This window comes from Rhipicephalus sanguineus, chromosome 3 (genome assembly GCF_013339695.2).
Source record: "Rhipicephalus sanguineus isolate Rsan-2018 chromosome 3, BIME_Rsan_1.4, whole genome shotgun sequence".
In the NCBI taxonomy this organism is placed as follows: Eukaryota; Metazoa; Arthropoda; class Arachnida; order Ixodida; family Ixodidae; genus Rhipicephalus; species Rhipicephalus sanguineus.
In genome coordinates, this window is record NC_051178.1 from 51,828,237 (window position 1) to 51,849,132 (window position 20,896).

The window sequence follows — 20,896 nt, forward strand, 5'->3', positions numbered from 1 at the left end:
TCAGGAAACCGTGCCTCGACACAAACGAAAGAGGGGCTGGGGAGTCCATTGCGGCCTATGAACATTGGCTCGCGCACGGCTCTCGTTGCAATAAGTTGATGTATTGCACATTTCATTCACTAGCTGCAAGGGACGCGTTATCCTAAGATTTGGAAGTCGCAGTGCAAAATTAGGCACTCGAAGGAGAAGTTGGAAGCCAGATACTCGGGAAGTTCCGTGCGCTAAATTTACAAACAAATATCGCAAAGCCAGTGTGAGTCAATCGCCGTAGCATATGGTGCACAGTGACCTTTATCTAAGGTGTGGCTAACAAGCTGACCGCCTTCATTTCCCCGCAGATGGTATCAGGTAATACGACTTTCATTTTATATTTTATTTACACGCTTTCATATTGCATAGAAAGTGACATGTTACTGTCACTCTTGCGGACATTTCCTGTCATAAGACTAATCGCATTTCTTCGCTATAAGCACTTCGCCGTCCTCACTCCCTTTTCGACAAAAATAAGGAGCAACATTAAAAATTACATGAGACAATTCAGCTGTAATTGTTGCTACAAGATCTGCTGCTGCCATGCATTTAGAAACAAGCTCTTCAATATCGTAAACTTGACTCACATTTCTCAATTCAGGTACACGTAAAATATTCGCGTTACTTTCTTAAAAAGTGTCAGGCATAAGAAGAAATATTTAAGTACAGACACCACGTCTATGATGTACAGCTTTGATTTTGTACCGCCGTCTTCGTCTAAGATGCCAAATACTGGGAATTGCAAAAAAAGGGACGACTTCTACAAATCTCCCCCGGCAATAAGCACATATATTGCGCCTCTGTAATTTATATTTGCGTGATGATTTATTGAAACCATGTGGCGAAGTAGTTTACATGTGGTCTGAAATTTATACATTCTTGAAATAGATGGCTGCATTGATATCGGATGGGAGTATAAGGGGCTCTGGTTCTTGGGTTGTTGCGATGTTCGCTACGCCAAGATAATGTGTAAATTCACTTGTGTTTCTGTTACACATTCCGTTATTTTTAGACACAAGCGTTCTCCGTATGCGCCATGGAGGGTCACATTGGCTGAAAACCTGACAACGCCACCTCATTTCCTCGTTCTATTAGTTCATTTGTTCAAATCTCTACGTCCAAAGCTATTATGTTTGTCACCATCATCCACCGTTCGAGATCCCGGCTTGTTCTCCGGAGGAGGCGCACCTGATGTTGACGACTGGTTGAGCGTGTACGAGCGTGGCAGCACCAGTCGCAGCTGGGATCGGATGGATATGCTCGTGTTCGTTCTTTCTTACATCGATGGCGCTCATTGTACCTAGCTTCAGATCAATGGAGAGAAGGCCACAACATGTAATGTTTGAAGAAAAAAAAGCTTTGTAACCTTTCGAGCAACCTGTCCGTGAGCCACCTCACGGCAAACTGCCCTTTACCACCCATCCATGTGCAGACTTCGACCTAGTACTAGGTGTCCTACATTATCGAAGTCCTGCCTTTTGTAGCAAAGCTGATCCTAAAATGTAGGAGGACTTGGATATTACCCATGTCCTCAAAATAATTTGCGACAACGTCGTCAATGTACTGGTGTTTAACGAAATATTTACCGAAATGTAGAAAACGACGAAAGAGAGATAGGCCGCCATCCTTTATTCTCTCGCTTTTCTTCCTAGTTCTCAGTTGCGCCACAGATATTACTCTAAGCTATGCGCCAACTCGTCCAACGTTATACTATGCTTCTGGTGTTCAACAATGTACGCAGCATAGCCATGATTCTCGAAGATTTAGCCACCTTGAGAAAGCCAAAAGCCGCTAAGCAGCACAAAATATCACGTGAAGGCGTGGTCAGATGTTCTCAGGATTGCATAGGATAGCGACCCCGGAACATTTTGGCACCACTTTACCATCCTAAAAGATGTATTAAGCAATGATGTTTTTAGCTGTTGAACTAGCCCTCAAGATATGACAGTTTTATAGGCATCATTCGTCGTAACGCTGAAGCGGCACAATCAGGGAATGTTTTGTACGCGACAGCTAATTGTTGCTCGGCCGCAATTTCCTTGATGCAGGTCGTCATCCACCAATAATGATAGAATTTAGACAATCACTTATTCGCCCAATTTCTTGCCTCTATCAGTCAGTTCCGGGTAGCTGCAAATCGTCCTCGACGTCAACAACAAAAAAAAAAGACTGCGTTCGTTACCCCTGGCGTTCTTTATCAGTTCAAGACGATGCCCTACGGTCTATATAACCCGCTGGCTTAGTCGAAACGAATGATGCTTTGTTTCAACGGTTCAAGAGCTCCTGGTCAGGAGCTCTCCAGGCCTGGATCATGGCCATCCCCGAGAAATTCTTGGCGTGCTCTACCAGGACAGTCTCCAACTGAATTCAAATACAAGTTGTTGTTGGGCAAGTAGGTAGCTCGATTGAACTCTTCAAAGCACCGCTTTGGTACTTGACACCTCGGACACCTTGGACACTCTCTTGATTCGCGCGACCTGATCCGCACAATGTTCGCATCGTTATGAACTTTGCTGCCCCGAAGTCCCCTGAAGACGGTCGTAGGTTTCTTTGTAGGCGTTTGATTCTCGTAAACGACTTTCTGACTCGTAAAACAATCTCGTAAACGATTTTTCGACTAGATAAACGACCTCGTAAATGATATTTCGACTATTGAAATTTATATCTGAAAAAATAAGTAGGATAAACACAAAAAAAAGATCGGCGAATTTAATAACATAAGTATTCGGTTTTACGGCCCAAAACCACGATATTCTTACGGGGGACGCAGTAGAGGAGGGCTCCGGAAATTTCGACCTTCTCGGGTTTTTTAACGTACACCAAAGTCAAAGAAAACGGGCCTCTATTACTTCGTCTCCATCCAAATGCGGCCGCCGCGATCGGGATTCGATTTCGCGACCTTGGGGTCTGCAGTCGAACACGATAACCACTAGAATATCGCGGCCTGTAATCACGGTTTCGTCCGCAGCGGATGCGGCGCAGTAGCTTGGTTTGGCTTGCCGCAATGCCCGCGCTGTCACAAAAATCTAAGACGGCGCGAGCTGTAGTCGATGAAAAGCTTTCAGCAGGATGATGGCATTTACACTGCTCTTACGCAAAATAAGTACAGGATTTACGTATTCATCAAGAAAATGAAATTGTAATAATATAACAGAAATTTCTTTAATGTGTTTTTTTTAACTTTTGCTAATTCCGTTCTCGGTTAATTCGGTTATTTTTCCAATGAAATCTGAATTAACGAAATTTTACTGTGTATATCCTGATATCCACGAATCTCAAAATGCACACCCGTGAAGTGCTCTAGAGATGGAACCGCCTGATGCAGGAAATCATTGTAGTGCACCAATGAGCTACCGCCACTGTGACGAAGACTAATGATTTATGCTACAAAATAATCGGTTAATGATGCCTTGCTGAACTACAAAGAATAAATAACATGAACTATTAGCAATGTAGATGTAGGAATAAAGCAACGAATGTACATATAGGTGCCCAAAGAATATACTGTGAAAAAATCCGACAGGTCCCACGCATTGTGGGAATCAACTTCATGCGACGCAGTCAGCGAGAGGTAACCAAGGTTGTTTTTTTGCATTAAGCCAAGCGCCATGTTGCACGTCAGCGGATGAACGTACGTTTCACACATACACATATGAACCAGTGTGAAAACATACTAATTGACTATTCGCGATTTCTGAATGTCCTAATTGCCATATTCGAAGATCGAGACGTCTGCTTCCGCGTTTTCCTTTCCTGTAAGGGCTGCAGTTGTTTGCGCATTACTTTTTATCTTTGTAACTCTATGCAGACACTTGAAATAGGACTGAAGCTCGTGACTGTTCATACGACTGCTGATAGAACTTTTGCATCAATGGGACGTTCAAAAAAGAAACTCTTCACCAGCTACATTCGGCTGTATGGTGTGCATATAGGAGACACACCAGCGTCGGCTTTGTTCACTACAAAGGAAAAACCAAACATAGTGACTACAGCACCGCTTTTATCAACATAGTCGAAAATATGGAGCCATGTGTGTACAGTTCAAGCCGTAGAATTCGTTAGCTACATTGTTTTAGTAACTGTACAATTATTCGCTTGAGATAACTACTGCATTTGCACGTTCCGATAAATACCTACAAAACAATGGGAACCACGGCAGCGAAGGTCAAGTGCTAAATTTTGATGCTATTTGTTCCCCCAAAAAATAATTACTGCCGGAGAGCAGAGATTTTCATATAACCTTATCGGCCGGGTGCGTTCGAACACTCCATTTTAAGAAGCCACTGCTTAGTCTCTTTACCTCGCAATTGGAGTAAGCTGGCCCACGCTCTATGTCATCCGATTAAGGTTGATCCCAGTGCTAAATTGGAATAAATCCATCTGCAGGCCTTTCTTCGCAGACATCTGTTCCAGTGGGCGTGTGTTTAGTCGAAACACGAAGCTAGAGACGTAAGGAGTAGGACAATGAATAGTTTCCTTGTTTTTATAATTGCACAACAAGCATGCTATTTTCCATGTGCAGCTTAAACGTGGTTTGAAAAGACATTTATCGGCCTATACTTCAGTAAAAACTGTTGATTCTATAGCTTCGCGCGTCACCTCCTTGTTTCAATGCGAAGCATTTCTTAGCGAACCTTAAACACTTTGGCCGTTTCTATCTATCTATCTATCTATCTATCTATCTATCTATCTATCTATCTATCTATCTATCTATCTATCTATCTATCTATCTATCTATCTATCTATCTATCTATCTATCTATCTATCTATCCGCCTACACCTGGGCGCTCTCCTGGTCGTCTCCATAACTTGTAATATACCAAAATTCGCATAACAGATCAGTGTATGACGAACATGATGCACTGGTCATGGCATGAATAACACAAAATACCTGTCGCGCACGTCATGAAACACTTTCTCTCTGTCACATATGACACATACCCGTATACCAGAGTACATGTTCTGCGGGTATGTGCCACAGATAATACCAAGTCTGAACCAACACAGTAACCGCGAACACACACATTCACACGAAATGAAAGTGATAATAATAGCCGTTGGGGTTTTACGTCCCAAAACCGCAATATGATTATGAGAGACGAAGAGCTCCGGAAACGTTGATCATTGGTATTGTTTAACGCTTACCGAGATCACAAAGTACACGGGCATCTAGCATTTTGTCTCCATCAAAATGCGACCACCGCAGCCGGGATCGAACCCGCGGCCTTCGTGTCAGCAACCTAGCACCGTAACAGCTACACCACCGCGGCGGACGCAAGCGAAGTGAAGAAGCTGAAGACAGAACACTCCTGGAAGACGCTCAACTGCCATCCACTCGTCCACGTGGTCCGCAGCGTGGACCATTTTGAATATGGAAAAACCGGGATCAATGCTTGCTAGGATAAACCTGCTGAGAGAACCAGGTCTCTCATTCTTACTGGTGATTTCAACATTGATTTAATAATAATATCTGGGGTTTAACGCCCCAAAAAACAACATTGATTTAACAAGACCCAACAACGCTTGGTCCTTATACTGCGTGAAGATGGCTTGGATGTGGATAGGGCGTCAAAAGGTCGCTCTGCCACGTTCACGACAGGAGGCATCATAGATCATTCCATCGTAAGAGCCATTCAGGATTTCCATCAGCTGCACTATACCTCACACATCACTACACTTAGACTGCTCATAGCCACGATCACGAACGGATCCGATCAACAAGGCCGGTCGAGCTGCTGATGCTCACTGATCACGGGGTTGATGACCTTGTTAAATAACTGTCAAGAACCTCTTCTACATACGCACTGATTCGTGAAACGTGCATGCATTTTCCGCCATAACGGAGAATTATAGGTTTCGAAAGCAACGTCGAGAGGCGCCACAGCTCTTATCGCAACTGGGATCATCCCAGGCCACAACACTGCCGCCCCAGCTTCCGCGCACGCGCAGAGCTCTCAGATTGCACCGGTGGTGAGTCACATGTAACTATCGCTGACTGGCAGAGCAGCATCGTTACGCAACTGTAAACACCTGGTTTTTTACGCATATGCGATTCTTCGACATATGAGTGTGCGTATACCACTTCCACATTTATCTGGCTTCATTCTGTACGTTTCGCTCAATGTGAAGGATTACGCTACAGTCACCATCCCGCGCATGCTTCGCATAACATCGAATCCTACGGTACGTGGGATCTGCCGAATATTTTTATGTACAGTGCCTCACTTACGCAATATCCTAATGTACAGAGTAAAATCTGATACAATACGTACATTTTAAGAAAGAAGAATTAAAAATTGTAACACAGTAAGCAAAAGAATAAAGCAGAATTTCTTCTATGAGTCGTATTAGGATAGTTTATTAACATCAATGGAATAACAACAATACGGCAGCAAGGCAGCATACCATTTTAATGTGTCTATCGTAGACGCACAACGTCCTCAGAAAATGTTACTAAAACATAGTTTGCAATTATTCATGCAAGATTCCACAATCTTTTTAGCCGGCGATGTATTGCGGAAAATCACACCAGGTTACAATAACTCGCCGTATTACTGATGCGTTAAGTGACCGTGTGCAGACGATGCGCATGAACGAAAGAATATTCCAAAGACGACGCGACACGCACGCAGGTGCTTCAGTGGCGAGCACGTGAGATCATTTCTCCGCAAAGTATATACAAAAGGCAAATAATACTTAGCGTGTGAGACATCTATAGCTGCAGCAGTCAAATATATGTCTGACAGAAATTCGCAGTAGCGGTAAAGGGCTAGGACCTGACAAAAGCTTAGAGCGAATTTCTCAGCTATTTAGATACATACCAATGTGTTTGGAACGCGACATAGATATTCAAGGAAGGCCTATAAAGGCAACATTTACATCAGTGTTTCTCAGACAGGAATGTTTAGGGGGCTATTTCTGGACCGGCGGAAGGGATGAGGCACTCCTTGCATAGAGAGAAAATTGGGGGTGGGGGGTGCAGTCATAAATGAACACAACATGCAGCATAAGATAGGTGACTTTTATTCCTCCCTGGCAAAAATGGTCAAACTAAAGTGACACGGCAATTAGATCTCAACAACTTGTCAATAAGTTGTGCTGGATGCAGCGACATTCAACCTGTTTCTACGTTTGCTATTGAAATATGCAAGCCCAGAAGTATTCTCGCGTGCATGTCGTAGAAAACTGCAACAAAAGCTTTACAGCCTTATCACGGAGAATTGGAAACGCAAGACAGCTCCGGTGCAATCCAAAAGTGAAGAAGCATACCCAAAATCAGAAGGGGCCGCTGTCATGGGACGTGGTGTGCCTTCTAGAAACGCTTTTTTGAGAATGGGCTTTGTTGACCCCCAAAAATGGCTTCGCGGACACCCTGGGGTCCGCGGACCACCATTTGAGAACCATGAAACTCGATGAATTGATTAGTACAAATACAACAAAATAATTGTATCAGTTCATATTTGTTGTGAGATATAGTTAAAGGGACACACGTAGGCAGGAATCGGGCCAAACGATGCAAATAATACACCAGATACGTGCACCCTTGTAAACGCAAAAAAATAAGTACCAAAGAAAGATCATTGGTTTCAATCTTACCAAAAGAGAATTTTACACACAGGAAAGGGGACGTTTAATGACACATTCGTAAAAGCAAACATAAATACGTTGCAGATTTAGGAACCAAGTCCTTCTATGAATATTGCGAAGTGCAAGAAATGTCAAGTAAAAGTGACTTCACGGAAGTCTGACACTATGTGATGGGCAAAATAAAATGGACGTGCTAATTGAAGCGACTTGACAGAAATGATACTGAATATGCAGCATATGTCCCGTGATAAAGGTTGATAATGCTCCTAGGTTGCCAGTTTTGCTCGGGTTTTACGTGCTAGAAGGCTTTGATTTATTTTGGAAACATTCTAGCACGCCAACTAATGATTCTGATGTGGATGTCATTCTGAAGACAGCAATTCTAGCTTGCCTTGAAGAGACGTAACATGAGCTAATATGTGAAATGGAGGCGGAATTAATGCGAGTTTTGTGGTTCTTTTAGCAGCCATTTAATGCTTTTGCATAGCGGGCAGTTATGTGCGTATTCATGGATTCATGGAGAATATTCACGGCTCCAATGTCATTATATTTACAGGACAATGACACAAAATTATGGTGCTACTGTTACATGATAATATTGAAAATTGTGAGACTTCCAAGGTTCTCTCCAGCAGTACATAACATACCTGTGTGAGTTGTCGTCACCCTCCCCGAACTCTGAGAGTGGCAGAAATGTGAAACATGTGGGAAAAATTCATTCTTCGAATATATATTTTGCGGATGGTTATCGATAAATATTAGGAAATCTGGAGCACCAAGCATACTTGCGGTAAGCCCCACTAGAATGAAGCGAATAATGGTCATTCACGGCACTGAACAGCTCCTGACAGGACGGCAGACTACTGAACCAAGATAGCGTCAATAAATCTGGTTAAAATGCCCATAATTTAGGCACGAAGGCGAAATAACGGACACATTACGATGCTTTAGCAAAGTGTATGGACCAACTGTTTCCACTTTATTGTACGTGTCGGAGGGAAAAGAAATTTTGAGTACGAGTAAGTAAGTGTCACAAAATATACATTTTCTGAATACGTGCTTGTTAAAATAAAATAAGCTATTTGATGGCCAATAGTGATAGGCATGCATTGCTACGACTATTGAAGTGACCTACAGCAGCTTCATTTGAGCAAATTGAGAAGTGCGTGGCTCGAGTAGTTGAACAGCGGAGCTTTTGTAGGACTGGGCCTGACGACAGATGAATTTCCACGTTGGTCACACTTTCAGACTCGCCCATAGATGGCGTAAGGTCGCGGGCGTAACGGTAGTAACAAGGAAAACACATGATAGCCACAGCTACGCTGTTTCACCAGATTTTACAGTGAGTGAAAGTGGGGTAAGTTTTTTACAGCGAAAGTTGGTGTGCAGTCACAACAGCCTATTTGGGTGCCGTAGTTGTCCGCCGTTGCCACCGGTGTCCGTAACCGTCATTGCGATAAATAAGAAAAAAATTGGCCGCGTATATGCGTTCTTCGCTGCAAATGTCGTCGAAAGACGACAGTCTTCTGCCGGACGTACTACATGAGTCCTCCTCCTCTATGTTGAATCGCAGTATCTGGCTCCTAGCGTCGCATTTGCAGCGCAGCCCAAAAAACACTAGCATTTTCAGCGCAGCGCAAGGATCACTAGGGTCTCTAGAATTACGTATGTACAGGTGCTCCCAAAATAATTCGGAGCGCCGGAGCGGTGGCCGCTCGTCGGCGGAGCACACGCGCGGAAATATACAGCCATGGTCTGCGCATGCGTGGCGTCCCTGGCAAGCAAGATTCGTTCCCTAGTTTATGTATATAGGCGTTGCCTTGCGTTAAAAGCATGTCGTTTGTCCCTGTTAGCGCTGCGACAACACATCCCATGCAGCCGCCCATCCGTTCTTCCTTGTCTCGCATGACTATCGTGTGCGATCAACAGATTTTACTTCAGTTTGTGTGTATCCGACTGCGCAATCTGCGATAACAGCGTGTAGCGAGCAGCGCGGAATCCTGATAAGATCGACCGAATACGGATTCAATGGGGGCTAGTTGGTACGGCATCGTTCTTTTGCTGCGCTAAAAATGTAACAGGGGACGACACGAGAACACAGAAATGCGCACTTCCGTGTTCTCGTGTCGTCCCCTGTTACATTTCTAGCGCAGCAAAAGAACGGAGATCGACCGCTTAGTGCTGACATGTTTCCCGTGCTACTAAAAGAAAATGTGGCGAGGGGGATATATCACCTATAAAAAGGGTAGCGGAGGCGAGGAGGAAACTGTCTCGTCATTGAACGTGGGCTGGTGAGGGGCCCTTTAAACAAACTTGTGCTCTGAAATAGACCGAAAATGACAAAAATAAGCGGTGAAGAAGGTGATAGAGCGGCGTGCGCAGGCGAGCGTCGGCGGGAACAAGATGGCCACGGCGCTTTTCTGGTGGGCTTTTATGCCTCGGCGCTCTTTTTTTTTGATACCATATAATTGTGCCGATAACATGGCTCTAGTGAAGAAAGTGCGAAGCACTCTCTCTATCAAATCAGATTGCTCGCGCGGCTACAAAGAGAGTTGGAAACACGGACTTCGCTTTGAACGTTGATTAGGCAAACGGGTGCTGTCGGACGCTGGCAAGTAAACACATAATGAACAAACCAAAAAGCACTGCGCGTGGCAATATGATGGCCTATCTATGCAGTTTAATACCATGCTTGCACCATGGACAAATATAGGCACGTTGGGTGACAACATCAATATCGCGTGCATGCACCATCCACGCGAATCGCAGCTTGCATACGGCGTGGAAGTGACTCGTAGAGTGACTCTATAAAGTCTTTTTTCTCACCGAGGCGCTGCCACTCGCCAGCTATGGCAAACCACAGTTCATCAGCACTGGCGTTTTCTAGATTCATGCGGGACATGGTTTCCTTCAATTGTCCCCACACGTTCTCGATGATGTTAAAGTCAGCGCCTTTTGGAGGCCACGGAAGTGTGAGAACAGCACGTTCCTCCAGGAAATTCCGAACAGCTCTGGCGGTGTGCACTGGGCTGAGGTCTTGCTGAAACCAGAAGCAACCGTCTTTAAATGGCCCGTCCAGAGCATACGGAAGCAGATGGCTGTCGAGGATTTCGCAGTAGGCCCCAGCTGTGAAAGATCGTGACAACCGCACTAGCGGGCCGAGGCCATGATTGCTTACTGCTCCCCAGACGTTTACAGCACACCGGCCGCTGCTATGGACCTCGGAAATATATCCAGAGTCGCATATGCACAAAGAAAACGAAAACAAAAAGGTGTGCCTCTACGTAGGAAACGTCTGGAAGAAATATAGCCACACAATCAAAAGACACACACCTGCACTTGTATGGCCTCCAAACGTGGAGCTCCTGGTCCCACCTTGAACAAAATGTGCTCTCATCTGAGAAGATCACCTCCTTCCAATCTTCCACCGTCCAATGCTCATGCGCTCTAGCAAATTCAAGGCGCTGACGTCTTTGCCGCTCCGTCAGGTGTGGTTTTTGGGCGGCGATAAACCCGTGAAGTCCGGCTTCTCGCAGGCGCCTTCTTATTGTTTCTACACCGACTTGAAAGTCGAGAGCGGTCTTAATTTGCTGGGCGCTCTGAAAAGGGTCCGCAACTGCTGCAGCAACGATGAGGCGGTCGGACTCTTCCAATGTGCATCGGCTGCGTCCTGGTCGAGCAGCATCTTTCAGTCGGCCATCTTCAGACCTGTAGGCCTGAATAATTCTGTTCATGGCACTCATAGACCTCCGTGTGAGGCGGCATATCTCGCATTGAAAAACACCTTGAATGGATAGGTCAACTATCCTTCTCCGCTCGTCGATTGGCACTCTCTTCGGCATGCTGCCTCGACAGGAAAAGGGCTGAATTTCGCGACAGTTCGATGGTTTTTATATCTTCACATCTTCTTATCAATCGGGCGCGCAAACTGCTCACGAATACGTCGGATGAAAGTGCACCTTTTGCCGCGCTACACGCAGTCACGCATGGCAAACCTATAGTAACGTATCATGCAGGCGTATCTGAAGAGACAGAAGTGCCATCGCCAAAAATAAAAAAGAAAAAAAAGTTGTATAGGCCCTCTTATCGATTCTCAAAACGACTTTGATGGCAAAAACGTTACGCGTCGTTGTCGTTCTGTTTCCAATTGCTTCATTCTGGTTAATTAGTTGTGACTATTGATTGACCGTCATATCGTTGAATTTACGGACTCGCTGTTGCGGAGCCTTGAATTGATTGTAATTAGTGGAACTCGTACTATTTTTTAATTTGGCGTGACTAGTATTAACACGCAGTCTGGAGTTTATGCTTCATTCTTTTTATTATCGTGCGCGTGTCAAAAACATTTAATTAATAATTATGTTTACTTGCCTAGTAAAACATATTAGCTAGCTGTAATAAATGTTTCGTGTGGTGTCCGTGTTGTGGTCTTCCTAATTACCCTAATTACTTAAGATTAGCCTTTGGACTTTTGAATTACTCGAAGTTACTTGGTGCTTAATACACTTTTACGTGCTTTATTGAACGGTTGAGGTGCAGTATGCCGCTTTCTGATTTTTGCTACCGCAGGTGTTGTCGAAAATGAGCGGCGGGATGGTCACATTCCGCAACTAATGAGCCAGTTAAACTATTCACTTTCAAAAGCACTGGTGCCCATTAACGCACATGCACGCGCACGTATGCTCCACGGCGTGCATACGCGAGCACAGAGCGTTGAGACCGCATCCGCATCCGCAGAACGCTAAAAAGCACCCAGCTCTATTCTTCTGGAGCAAACCAACACCTATTTAGATGCTTTGCGGAACGAGGCGCGCTTGCTAGGGAAACCGCGCACGCGCAGGCACTGGCACTACTTTTTCACCGGCGCGCTCCGCCAACGAGCGGCCACCGCTCCGGCGCTCCGAATTATTTTGGGAGCACCTGTATGTATTTTTTAGTAAAGGAACACACCACCTAATACTTACGTATTGATGTTGCACCTCAGGTATGCTTTAAAAATCTAGGATCGGATGGGCTTTGAACCGGCGCCCTCTGAGTGGCAGTCGAGTATTCTACTAAAGAGGTACGCCGGGGCTTGAAAATCCTTCGCAAAAAGACCTTATAGAGGGCTTATGTCGGGCAAAGAATCGCGTTAACATGTTATGTAGCGTGACAGAAGAGTGAAATAACAACCAGGTGTCACAATATGCGAATTGCACAACGGGTGGGTTGTTGAATGTTTCCAACCCATTACAAAGAGTTCAGTCATATTTATTCATCATCATCAGCCACATCACAAAGTAACCATAATGCCTTTCACATGTGCAGCGGGTACCGCGCTTCTCCGCCGAATTATGAATAATGGGATAGGGGGCGCTTCCTTCCTTCACAAAAATTACAATGATTTCTGGCGTAGTGGGTACCTTGGAATTGTACTTGTATTAGTCGCCCCAAGAGAGTCTACAATCGGCTATTGGAAAGCCGCTCTTCCAGCTTTCGGTGTGACTGTGCTGCGTGTTCCGCGCAGGCCTGGCCATTTTTTGTTATCATCTATGTATACCGCAGTATCCTTGGCAATTGTCCGGTTCTAAAGTAGCTGGCGCGATGATAATGTTTTCTATAAGGTCAGACGAAGTTTATCAACACGTAGTCACGTTATTTGTAATAACCTTGAGTTTATGGTGTTAAAAATGATTATTTATTTTGCTAAGGAAATGCGATTAGCTGTAACTTTATTTGCTTGAATTTAAGATGATGTAATGTTCTCCAAATAATGGAGCTGTGAAGAGTAAGCGTACTCGTATGTTAAATGGGTCGCAAAAACTATTGATCAGTCAGTAGTTTTCACTAGGCAGTGTTTGCAAACGTTTGTGCAAAATGCTTGCCTTGTGTGCACAAGATTTTATAAACGCACGGTATTTCGCCCATGACGAATTAGAGTTTTACAGTTAGACTGCCTCACTTAGGCACTTTTTTATGGTCGATACGCATGAAGATGTATATTGTCACGTGGTCGTGACTTCGACGAAGGCAGCAGTGAACACGTCCGAGATGAAACACTTTATTTGGCCGAACTTGTGGCCGAGAAACTAAAAGTCAAACTACAGCAATACACTGATAGCGGCGGACAGAACGTCGACCGTCGATCAACTGACAAGCCGTCACGCGCGTCGGCTTTTATACAGGCGCTATCGAACTTTCCAGCAATATCGCTGGTGGCGGCGTAATCTCTAGACAAAGCTGGAACATTCGCGTGCGGGGCGCAATCTTAACAAACCGATCTACTACAATCGCGACGTTTCTAGAACACTACTTCACGGACAGCGTCGAGCGTTGATAACCGTCCCTGCCGGTCAAACCCGAATACATCAAAACAAGACAAGAAGTGGGCGTGGCAATATAAAGGGAAGCGTCCGACCGAACACCCATTTGCACTTGAGATTTGGTGGGTCTCTTTCCTAACAGTGCTGTTTTCTTTTGCTGTGAAAGTCTCTAGTTAATTTTCACTTAGTTATTATTCACAAAATATGAGTACAAGCTTGGCACCAGTTGTTCACTCAACATGCCTGATACTGTATAGATATTTATATAGACGGTCGCGTAATCGCCAGTGTGTTTATGCTGTAACAAGATAGCTAATTCCTGGAAGTTCGTGATCGCTTATGTTGTAGACACAAAAAATTGCCTAACCACTGTGCTAGCTCTATCTAACGTTTGGTACCCATTATACAACGCCAGATACATGACCAGGCCATTCGCGCGATTGTTAAGATTGCAATTACCTACGTAGACGCACGGTTCTTGCCCTCTAGCCTCAGATTGCCTTGTTGATGTCTTCAGATTAAAGGCGGATAACAATGTCAAATGGTTTGCGAGACACATTTCTTCCTCCACGGCTTAATTTATCTGAGCAATAGCGCAAGGAGCCAGAGACTGAGGCCTCTTCAAATCGCCTCCGTAGACCTGCGGAAATCAGTAGCCACGCACTGGGCTCAGATGTGGAACGATTACCCACAATTTTAGTTCCATTGCAATGAACCTCTAATTGCTTTTGAAATTGCAAAGTGCCCCAGACAGTGCGTTATGTAATGTCTTCGGCGTCATGTGATATATAACGATGGTCCTTTAGCCGCTTTTCAGCTAACGTATGTACTTGGCTTGGACAGTTGGATATAGAGTGAGAAAAAAATATCCGAGAGTAAAATTATACAGACGCTGCGCACTGCGGCACATTAAGGGCATCTTGCATCAATACGTGTGTAATTAAACATACTGTCATATTGACTGTTGTAAGGACAATCAATGGCACTACTGTGCATACGTTCATGTGCAGTTGAGTTGTTGCACACTGCATCATATGTCCCGCCAAATCGTACAACTTTAGATGTATGGGCGTCAATGATCTTCAGGACTTCTGCTTCTTGTCTAGGTGAATGTAGCGGCAAGCATAGTGCCATTTCTATCACCTGAGAATTACTCCATGAGGATTGTGGTTCAGGGTGCAGTAGACCATCCTAGAAAACGAAAATGTAGGTAAGCAACATCACCAGCTATCTTTTCGGGGATTATGTCATAGATTATGGTTGAATAAACCTACCATAAACGCCAGCCAGCCGAAGAAAAGTTCATCTGATTTTGCATTTGTTTACAGCTTTCATTTCGTTATGAAAATCAAATTAACTAAACACAGGCGAAATATATTTACAAGTTAGGGGCAATTAGGGACGGCTGCTGCTATTATGTCATGGAAAATTACAACAAAACGTCTGCCGAACGATAAATACTGACACAACATTTCTCTGTGTAAACTTTTAGGGCTCTTATAATCTAAACCATACTTTAATTCTCCGAAAAACATAGGCCTTCGCCGAGCTCTGATAGCTGAGGCAAATTTAACCTCTGTGTAATTTGTTATTTTCCAACAGTACCTGGCCTAGCAGAAGCAGAAAAATTGCAACACTTAATTGAATCTGGGAAAGAGCACATCAAATCGTTGAAGACAACTGCCGACCATTAACCTGTATTCCTGAATCAATACTCATACTTAATAAAATAGGCCAGAGCACAGCGCTGTCTTACAAGCGCTCCCGAGGAATTTCCATATGGAAAAATCAAGATGCATTATTTGCTATTCACTGCGAAAAATTTCCCTCCGCAGTTATTGCAAAAAGCTTATGAACCAACAGCTTTACAGAAGCTAAAATTAACACAGTAAACAGGAACGCCCAGTGTACTACCAGGGCTACTGAGAGCCTGAAAATATATTTGTTTGCCATGAAAGGCAGCCCAGACGGTTAACACAGCAGGTTGTGTTGCGCCTCAGTAGTTCTTCAGTGGTCGGTTTTACCATACGCTTCTGTACATCATTATGTCACAACAGCAACTTCTCCTTAAGTAAATGGCTAGCCGATTGCGGCACTGACAAATGTAGCAGGACAGCTCCAGCAAGACATGTAGAAAACTTCTCGAACTAACAGGCACCTGAGCATGTAACTTGAGCACACGGGCGGTGCTCAAAGAGCTTCACCGTTTGCTCTAACATGGAGCAGTGGAGATCACATGTTACACGCTTAAGCTATTTGCGGCAGACCACTTCTATAGCGCTTACTGTCACAAAGGATACAGTCGTGGCAATAAGAAATACGTTTCCTAGTTGTGCTTATATTATTAGGCACTATCGGAACTTTCGCAACACCTCATTAGCGCCAGATGTTTCATTCTCCGGAGCATTTTAAAGGGACACTAAAGGCAAATATAAAGTCGACGTTGATTGTTGAAAGAGGGGTCCATAAATCTCGTACAGCTACTTTTGTGCCAAGGAAGTGCTTAATTTGAGATACAATCAGGTTTTAGTGGTCCGCGTCGCGTAAGCGCACTTCAAATCACCCGCCTGAAAGTGGTCTTTCTCACGTCACTGTCGCCGTGCCCAACGTTGCCCGCCGTTACTGCGCAGCGGCGTGCACTGGCGGCTTGCACCATTCGGGCATCCGGCAACACCACATGCATGCGTCATTTTGTCGAACTTTCTGTCAGAGCAATTGTCACGAGCGTGCGAAGCACACGCGCCAGTATGCGATACCGAAACTACCACTGAGACGCGACCGCGTGTGCTAAACTGGGTGCCGGGCTAAGCGCCGTTCGGCGAAAAAGGAACCTTTGAACCACGCGCGCCGTTCCCATGGCAACGCCAAACAGGTTCTCTTTTCCATGATTCAAACGGAAACGAACAAGCAGCATTTCATTACGTCTCTTGATGCACGCAAGGTTCATTTTTATTGCAACTAGTTTGATTACGAGCGAGTAATTGTAGTCGTGCTCTTTCATGTCATCGGGATCATTTCCAAAATGTCCCGCTCATGGCGCTCATCGTGTGATACATACAAGCGATGGAAAAGAAGCCGGCTCTGAGTAACTACCGAAAAGAAAAAAACGAAATAAGGAGGGAAAGGTTTTATGATAATTCAAGGGGGAGCGCTTTACTGTTTGAAGCAAGGTCGGGCTGCCTGAGAACGCGTAGTTATAAAGCGAGATTCAGTAACGAAGAAGAACAATGTACATGCTGCGGGGGAACTAAGGAAACGATGGGACATGTACTGATTGAATGTGGCGATATTCACCCAGGTATACGTGTGGGCACGAGTCTACATGAAGCCTTGGGTTTTAGGGACAACAATGGAAAGCTGAACACTCCCGCGATAGAAATGAGTAAGAGACGGTTAGAGTATTGGTGGCAGAAAAGTAGAGATAAAGTACAAAAATAAATAATTGGGGAAAAAAAGGCTATTCTGCCTTAAGAGGCAGAGAGATGGACTGTGAATTTATATTTTTTGTTATAATAACATAGATTTAATCAATGTAGATAAGGCATTAGGACAACATGAAACAAGGAAGTTTTTCTTTCTTTTTTTCTTTTTTTATCCTTCGAGCCTGGTGGCAGACATGTCACCGCCCCGTTATAAAGGGGACGCTCATAGCATCCATCCATCCATCCATTTAGCTTAATTTTTCGACAAGAAGGGCAATCCTGTTGATAATATTGCCGTTTTAGGCAGTTGTCATACATTGATATTTCACTCTGACATAAATTATTATTTGCCTTTAGTGTCCCTTTAACACCACGTTTGCACTACCTTCAGTCCTGCTGAGTTAACCGTGGGAGAGATTAAGCAGACCATTAAGTTAGAATATAAAATCGACTGCATACGTAAATGTACGTGCATGATTATTTAAAGCTATTCCTGAAAGCATCACTGCATAAGAGCATTATTGCATGATGACCAAGATCTCCTCACAGGTATCACAAGCACCTGTGATGCTTGATTGACACGCTGCGACAAGGCCCAAGAATTAAACATGCAATAAATGTTTCTTGCAGCGGAAACAAACCATTTTTAAATGAAATATAAGGTGCACTTAGCCGCATTAATGAGAGTAAATAAATAAACATATAACAACCAGCTGTTTTGTAGACTGTGCAGCTACCTCGGTTGTCTCGTTGTTGACTTCGTAAGCTCTGGATGAGGAGTAGTACGAATTCGTCTGAGCAGCACTTGTGTTCCCGTCGTTCGAACACAGAAGACCATTGCTACAGACGTCCTTGAAGCTCTCATCGCGGCGACTCGAACCAAGGAGCGGCCTGCGTAGTTGTTAAAGATAACTTTCAGAATTAGCCAAGCAAACTTGCGGAAAAATAATAAAAACATATGTTCCGAAATAAAATTCCAGCAAAAGCTCCCTACATTGTAATTCTTATACAGTGTAGAGCATTCAGCTTTCTCGCACCACTTCGCACATTAGCGATTTTGTGCCTACCAGGCAAGAAGGCCAGACAGCCTCTTATGAGCACCTAGTTCACGTGATTCTCAGTTATTTATTCTGGGGTTGGCAAATTTTACTGCGATATAACCTGTGTGGGCACTCCATGCGTCTTTTTGCCATCGGCGTCGCCTCTATGTTCCGTGTATAGTACAAATCGATAACATCTGCAGAGCCGCACGCCTGGATGCGTGTGGCTGTGCCATGCCCTACCATCGAAGAAAGGAACTTCTTGGTTCAGTGATGGGGTGTTTTGGTCACCTGGCCGACCTGCCTCGCCATTTCCCATAGACAAATCAAAGGTGATCCTTTGTGAGGCTGATACCTTATCGCAAAAATAAAGTGAACAATATTTTCTCTGACAAGCGTTCTAGGGACACTGAGACTTTTAAGCCGAACATCTACCCGCTGAAGAGGTCGCTACAAAATTATAATCAAATAATCTCCAAACCTCGCCGTGCATCTTCCTACTGCAGCATTGAGGGCTTCTCAGCAGAAGGCGTAGGCGTGCGCACTGGGGGGGGGGGGGGGCAGGGGGGCGGTCGCACCCCCTAGTCACCCAAAAAGAGGGGGGCGCAAAGTCTGCCCCAACATTGACATAATAGGGAGGGGGGACGCCGCGATGAACCTTCGCCCCCCTGAAGGGGAACCCTGCTCACGCCTACGGCGGAAAGCGTGTCCTGACAGAGCTGCGAAAACTTATTACCCTAATTTGCTTGCCCTTTAGTCTCTGTGTAAGCGGCAGGCCTTGCGTTGCTGCCATGTTCGTGAAATTTCATACGACGCGGTTTATTCATCTCGCGGCCATTTCTTCACTTGATATATGCAAAAATAGGCATGGCGTTATATGACTGTATGACGATCGTAACTGACGGGTCGTAATATAAATATTGCGTTATATGCACCATGACATATATGACACTTCAGTGCTGCTCTCCCGGCTGCTGCATTATTTGTATATATACCCAAATTTGGATTGCATGTGCACATGACCAACATGTCATAGTTCATGGCATAATTAGGATGTCATGCATGTTATATACTTCATGACATACGCGGCAAGATCTTGGTGTTCTCGTAGTCGTTTCGAGAAATCGTAGGTACAAAAGTTGGTATAACGTTACATTGGTGCATGACCAACATGAATTCAAGGTCATGGCAAGAACAGCGCGACATTCATGTTACAAGAAAATTCATGTCTCGCACGTCATGACATACATGACAACTTAGAATAACAGAGAGCTGAGCTAGTTGGTAAGTATTCATTCTAAAAAGACAGGGCGTGCAAACAAGGACACAAGAAAGAAGTCAGGACACCACAAACCAGATAGGTGGTGTCCTGACTTCTTTCTTGTGTCCTTGTTTGCACGCCCTGTCTTTTTAGAATGAATACATGACAAGGCGCCATCGTGATGCAACGTTTGTCGTATTATTACTTTGTTAAATACTAAAGTGTAAATCATATAGTACCCGTGTATGACGAACATGAAAGACGGGTGACGACACAAAAATTCATGATGTGCATATCATCTGTATCATAACATGGACAACACAGCTGACATCACGCAAAGTGAAGCCGTGTCTGTCGTTTCATTAACACGGTATACACCAAAATACTACATGCATGCATGACAAATATTCGATGGTGATTGACATGTCATGGCATGAGTGCCTGAATTTACCTCAAGCAGAACAATGCGGTCTATGGTCCTCGTCGGTGACGGCTTCACATTACATAAGTCACCATAGTGTCTGAGATTTACCGGCTATTTCTTGCAACGTCGTAATAATTTCAGATTGTAATATTCTTTTTTTTGTTTACTCTTACATTGCATTGTCTTCAATGATCATGGCGGCGGCTCGGTGTCCCATCATCATAAGCGGAGCATTGAGGTTTCCCGCGGGGAGGTAAGGCATCGATGAAGCATCCACCACACGTAGGTTTTTCACACCTCCACGAACTCTGAAAGATTTGTGCAATGACAGAGAATTGCAAGCAGCAGCTTTATTGAAGAAATTCGCAAAAATAGCCGGGGTGCCAGACTTTAATCTGTGCAGAAATGCAATATTGGAAATAAATGCACGAGAGGCAGAAGTTCCGGTGAAGATGCAAGCTTGAAGGGATAAAAAATTTGTTAACGCTGGCTGTCGCCTCAAACGTGGGCTGACGTTTCAACCAGTGCTGGGCAGTATCGAAGGTATATGTATCTCAGATACTGTCTTAGATGCTCTTTGAGTATCTTGTATCTGTATCGCGATACTTCTCGAAAAAGGAGTGTCTGTGTTTCCGATACATTCAGCAATGAATCGTCTATCTTAATACACAGGATACTGCTATAGAAACAGCACCGCGCGAAACAATAACCTTTGGTTGAACTCTACTTCCTAAGGTGATACTGCTGCCGGTAAGCCACTAGAATAAAACAGAACAACTAAGACATTTTTTTTTACCTTAACGCTTCCCGATTAACGCGTCCCGATTGGG

At 44.4% G+C, this 20,896-nt stretch overlaps 1 protein-coding gene across 1 annotated transcript in view; it reads right to left on the reverse strand.

Annotated features, from left to right (window-relative positions):
- Positions 1 to 2,295: 2,295 nt before the first annotated feature.
- LOC119385463 (4-pyridoxate dehydrogenase-like) overlaps positions 2,296 to 20,896 on the reverse strand; it is a 95,873-nt gene continuing 77,272 nt past the window's right edge. The window contains exons 11-13 of the mRNA XM_049413996.1: positions 20,240 to 20,374; positions 18,079 to 18,232; positions 2,296 to 2,391 (exon numbers count right to left, since the gene is read on the reverse strand). Of these exons, the coding sequence (XP_049269953.1) occupies positions 2,296 to 2,391; positions 18,079 to 18,232; positions 20,240 to 20,374 (385 nt within the window). The remainder of the gene's footprint in view (positions 2,392 to 18,078; positions 18,233 to 20,239; positions 20,375 to 20,896) is intronic.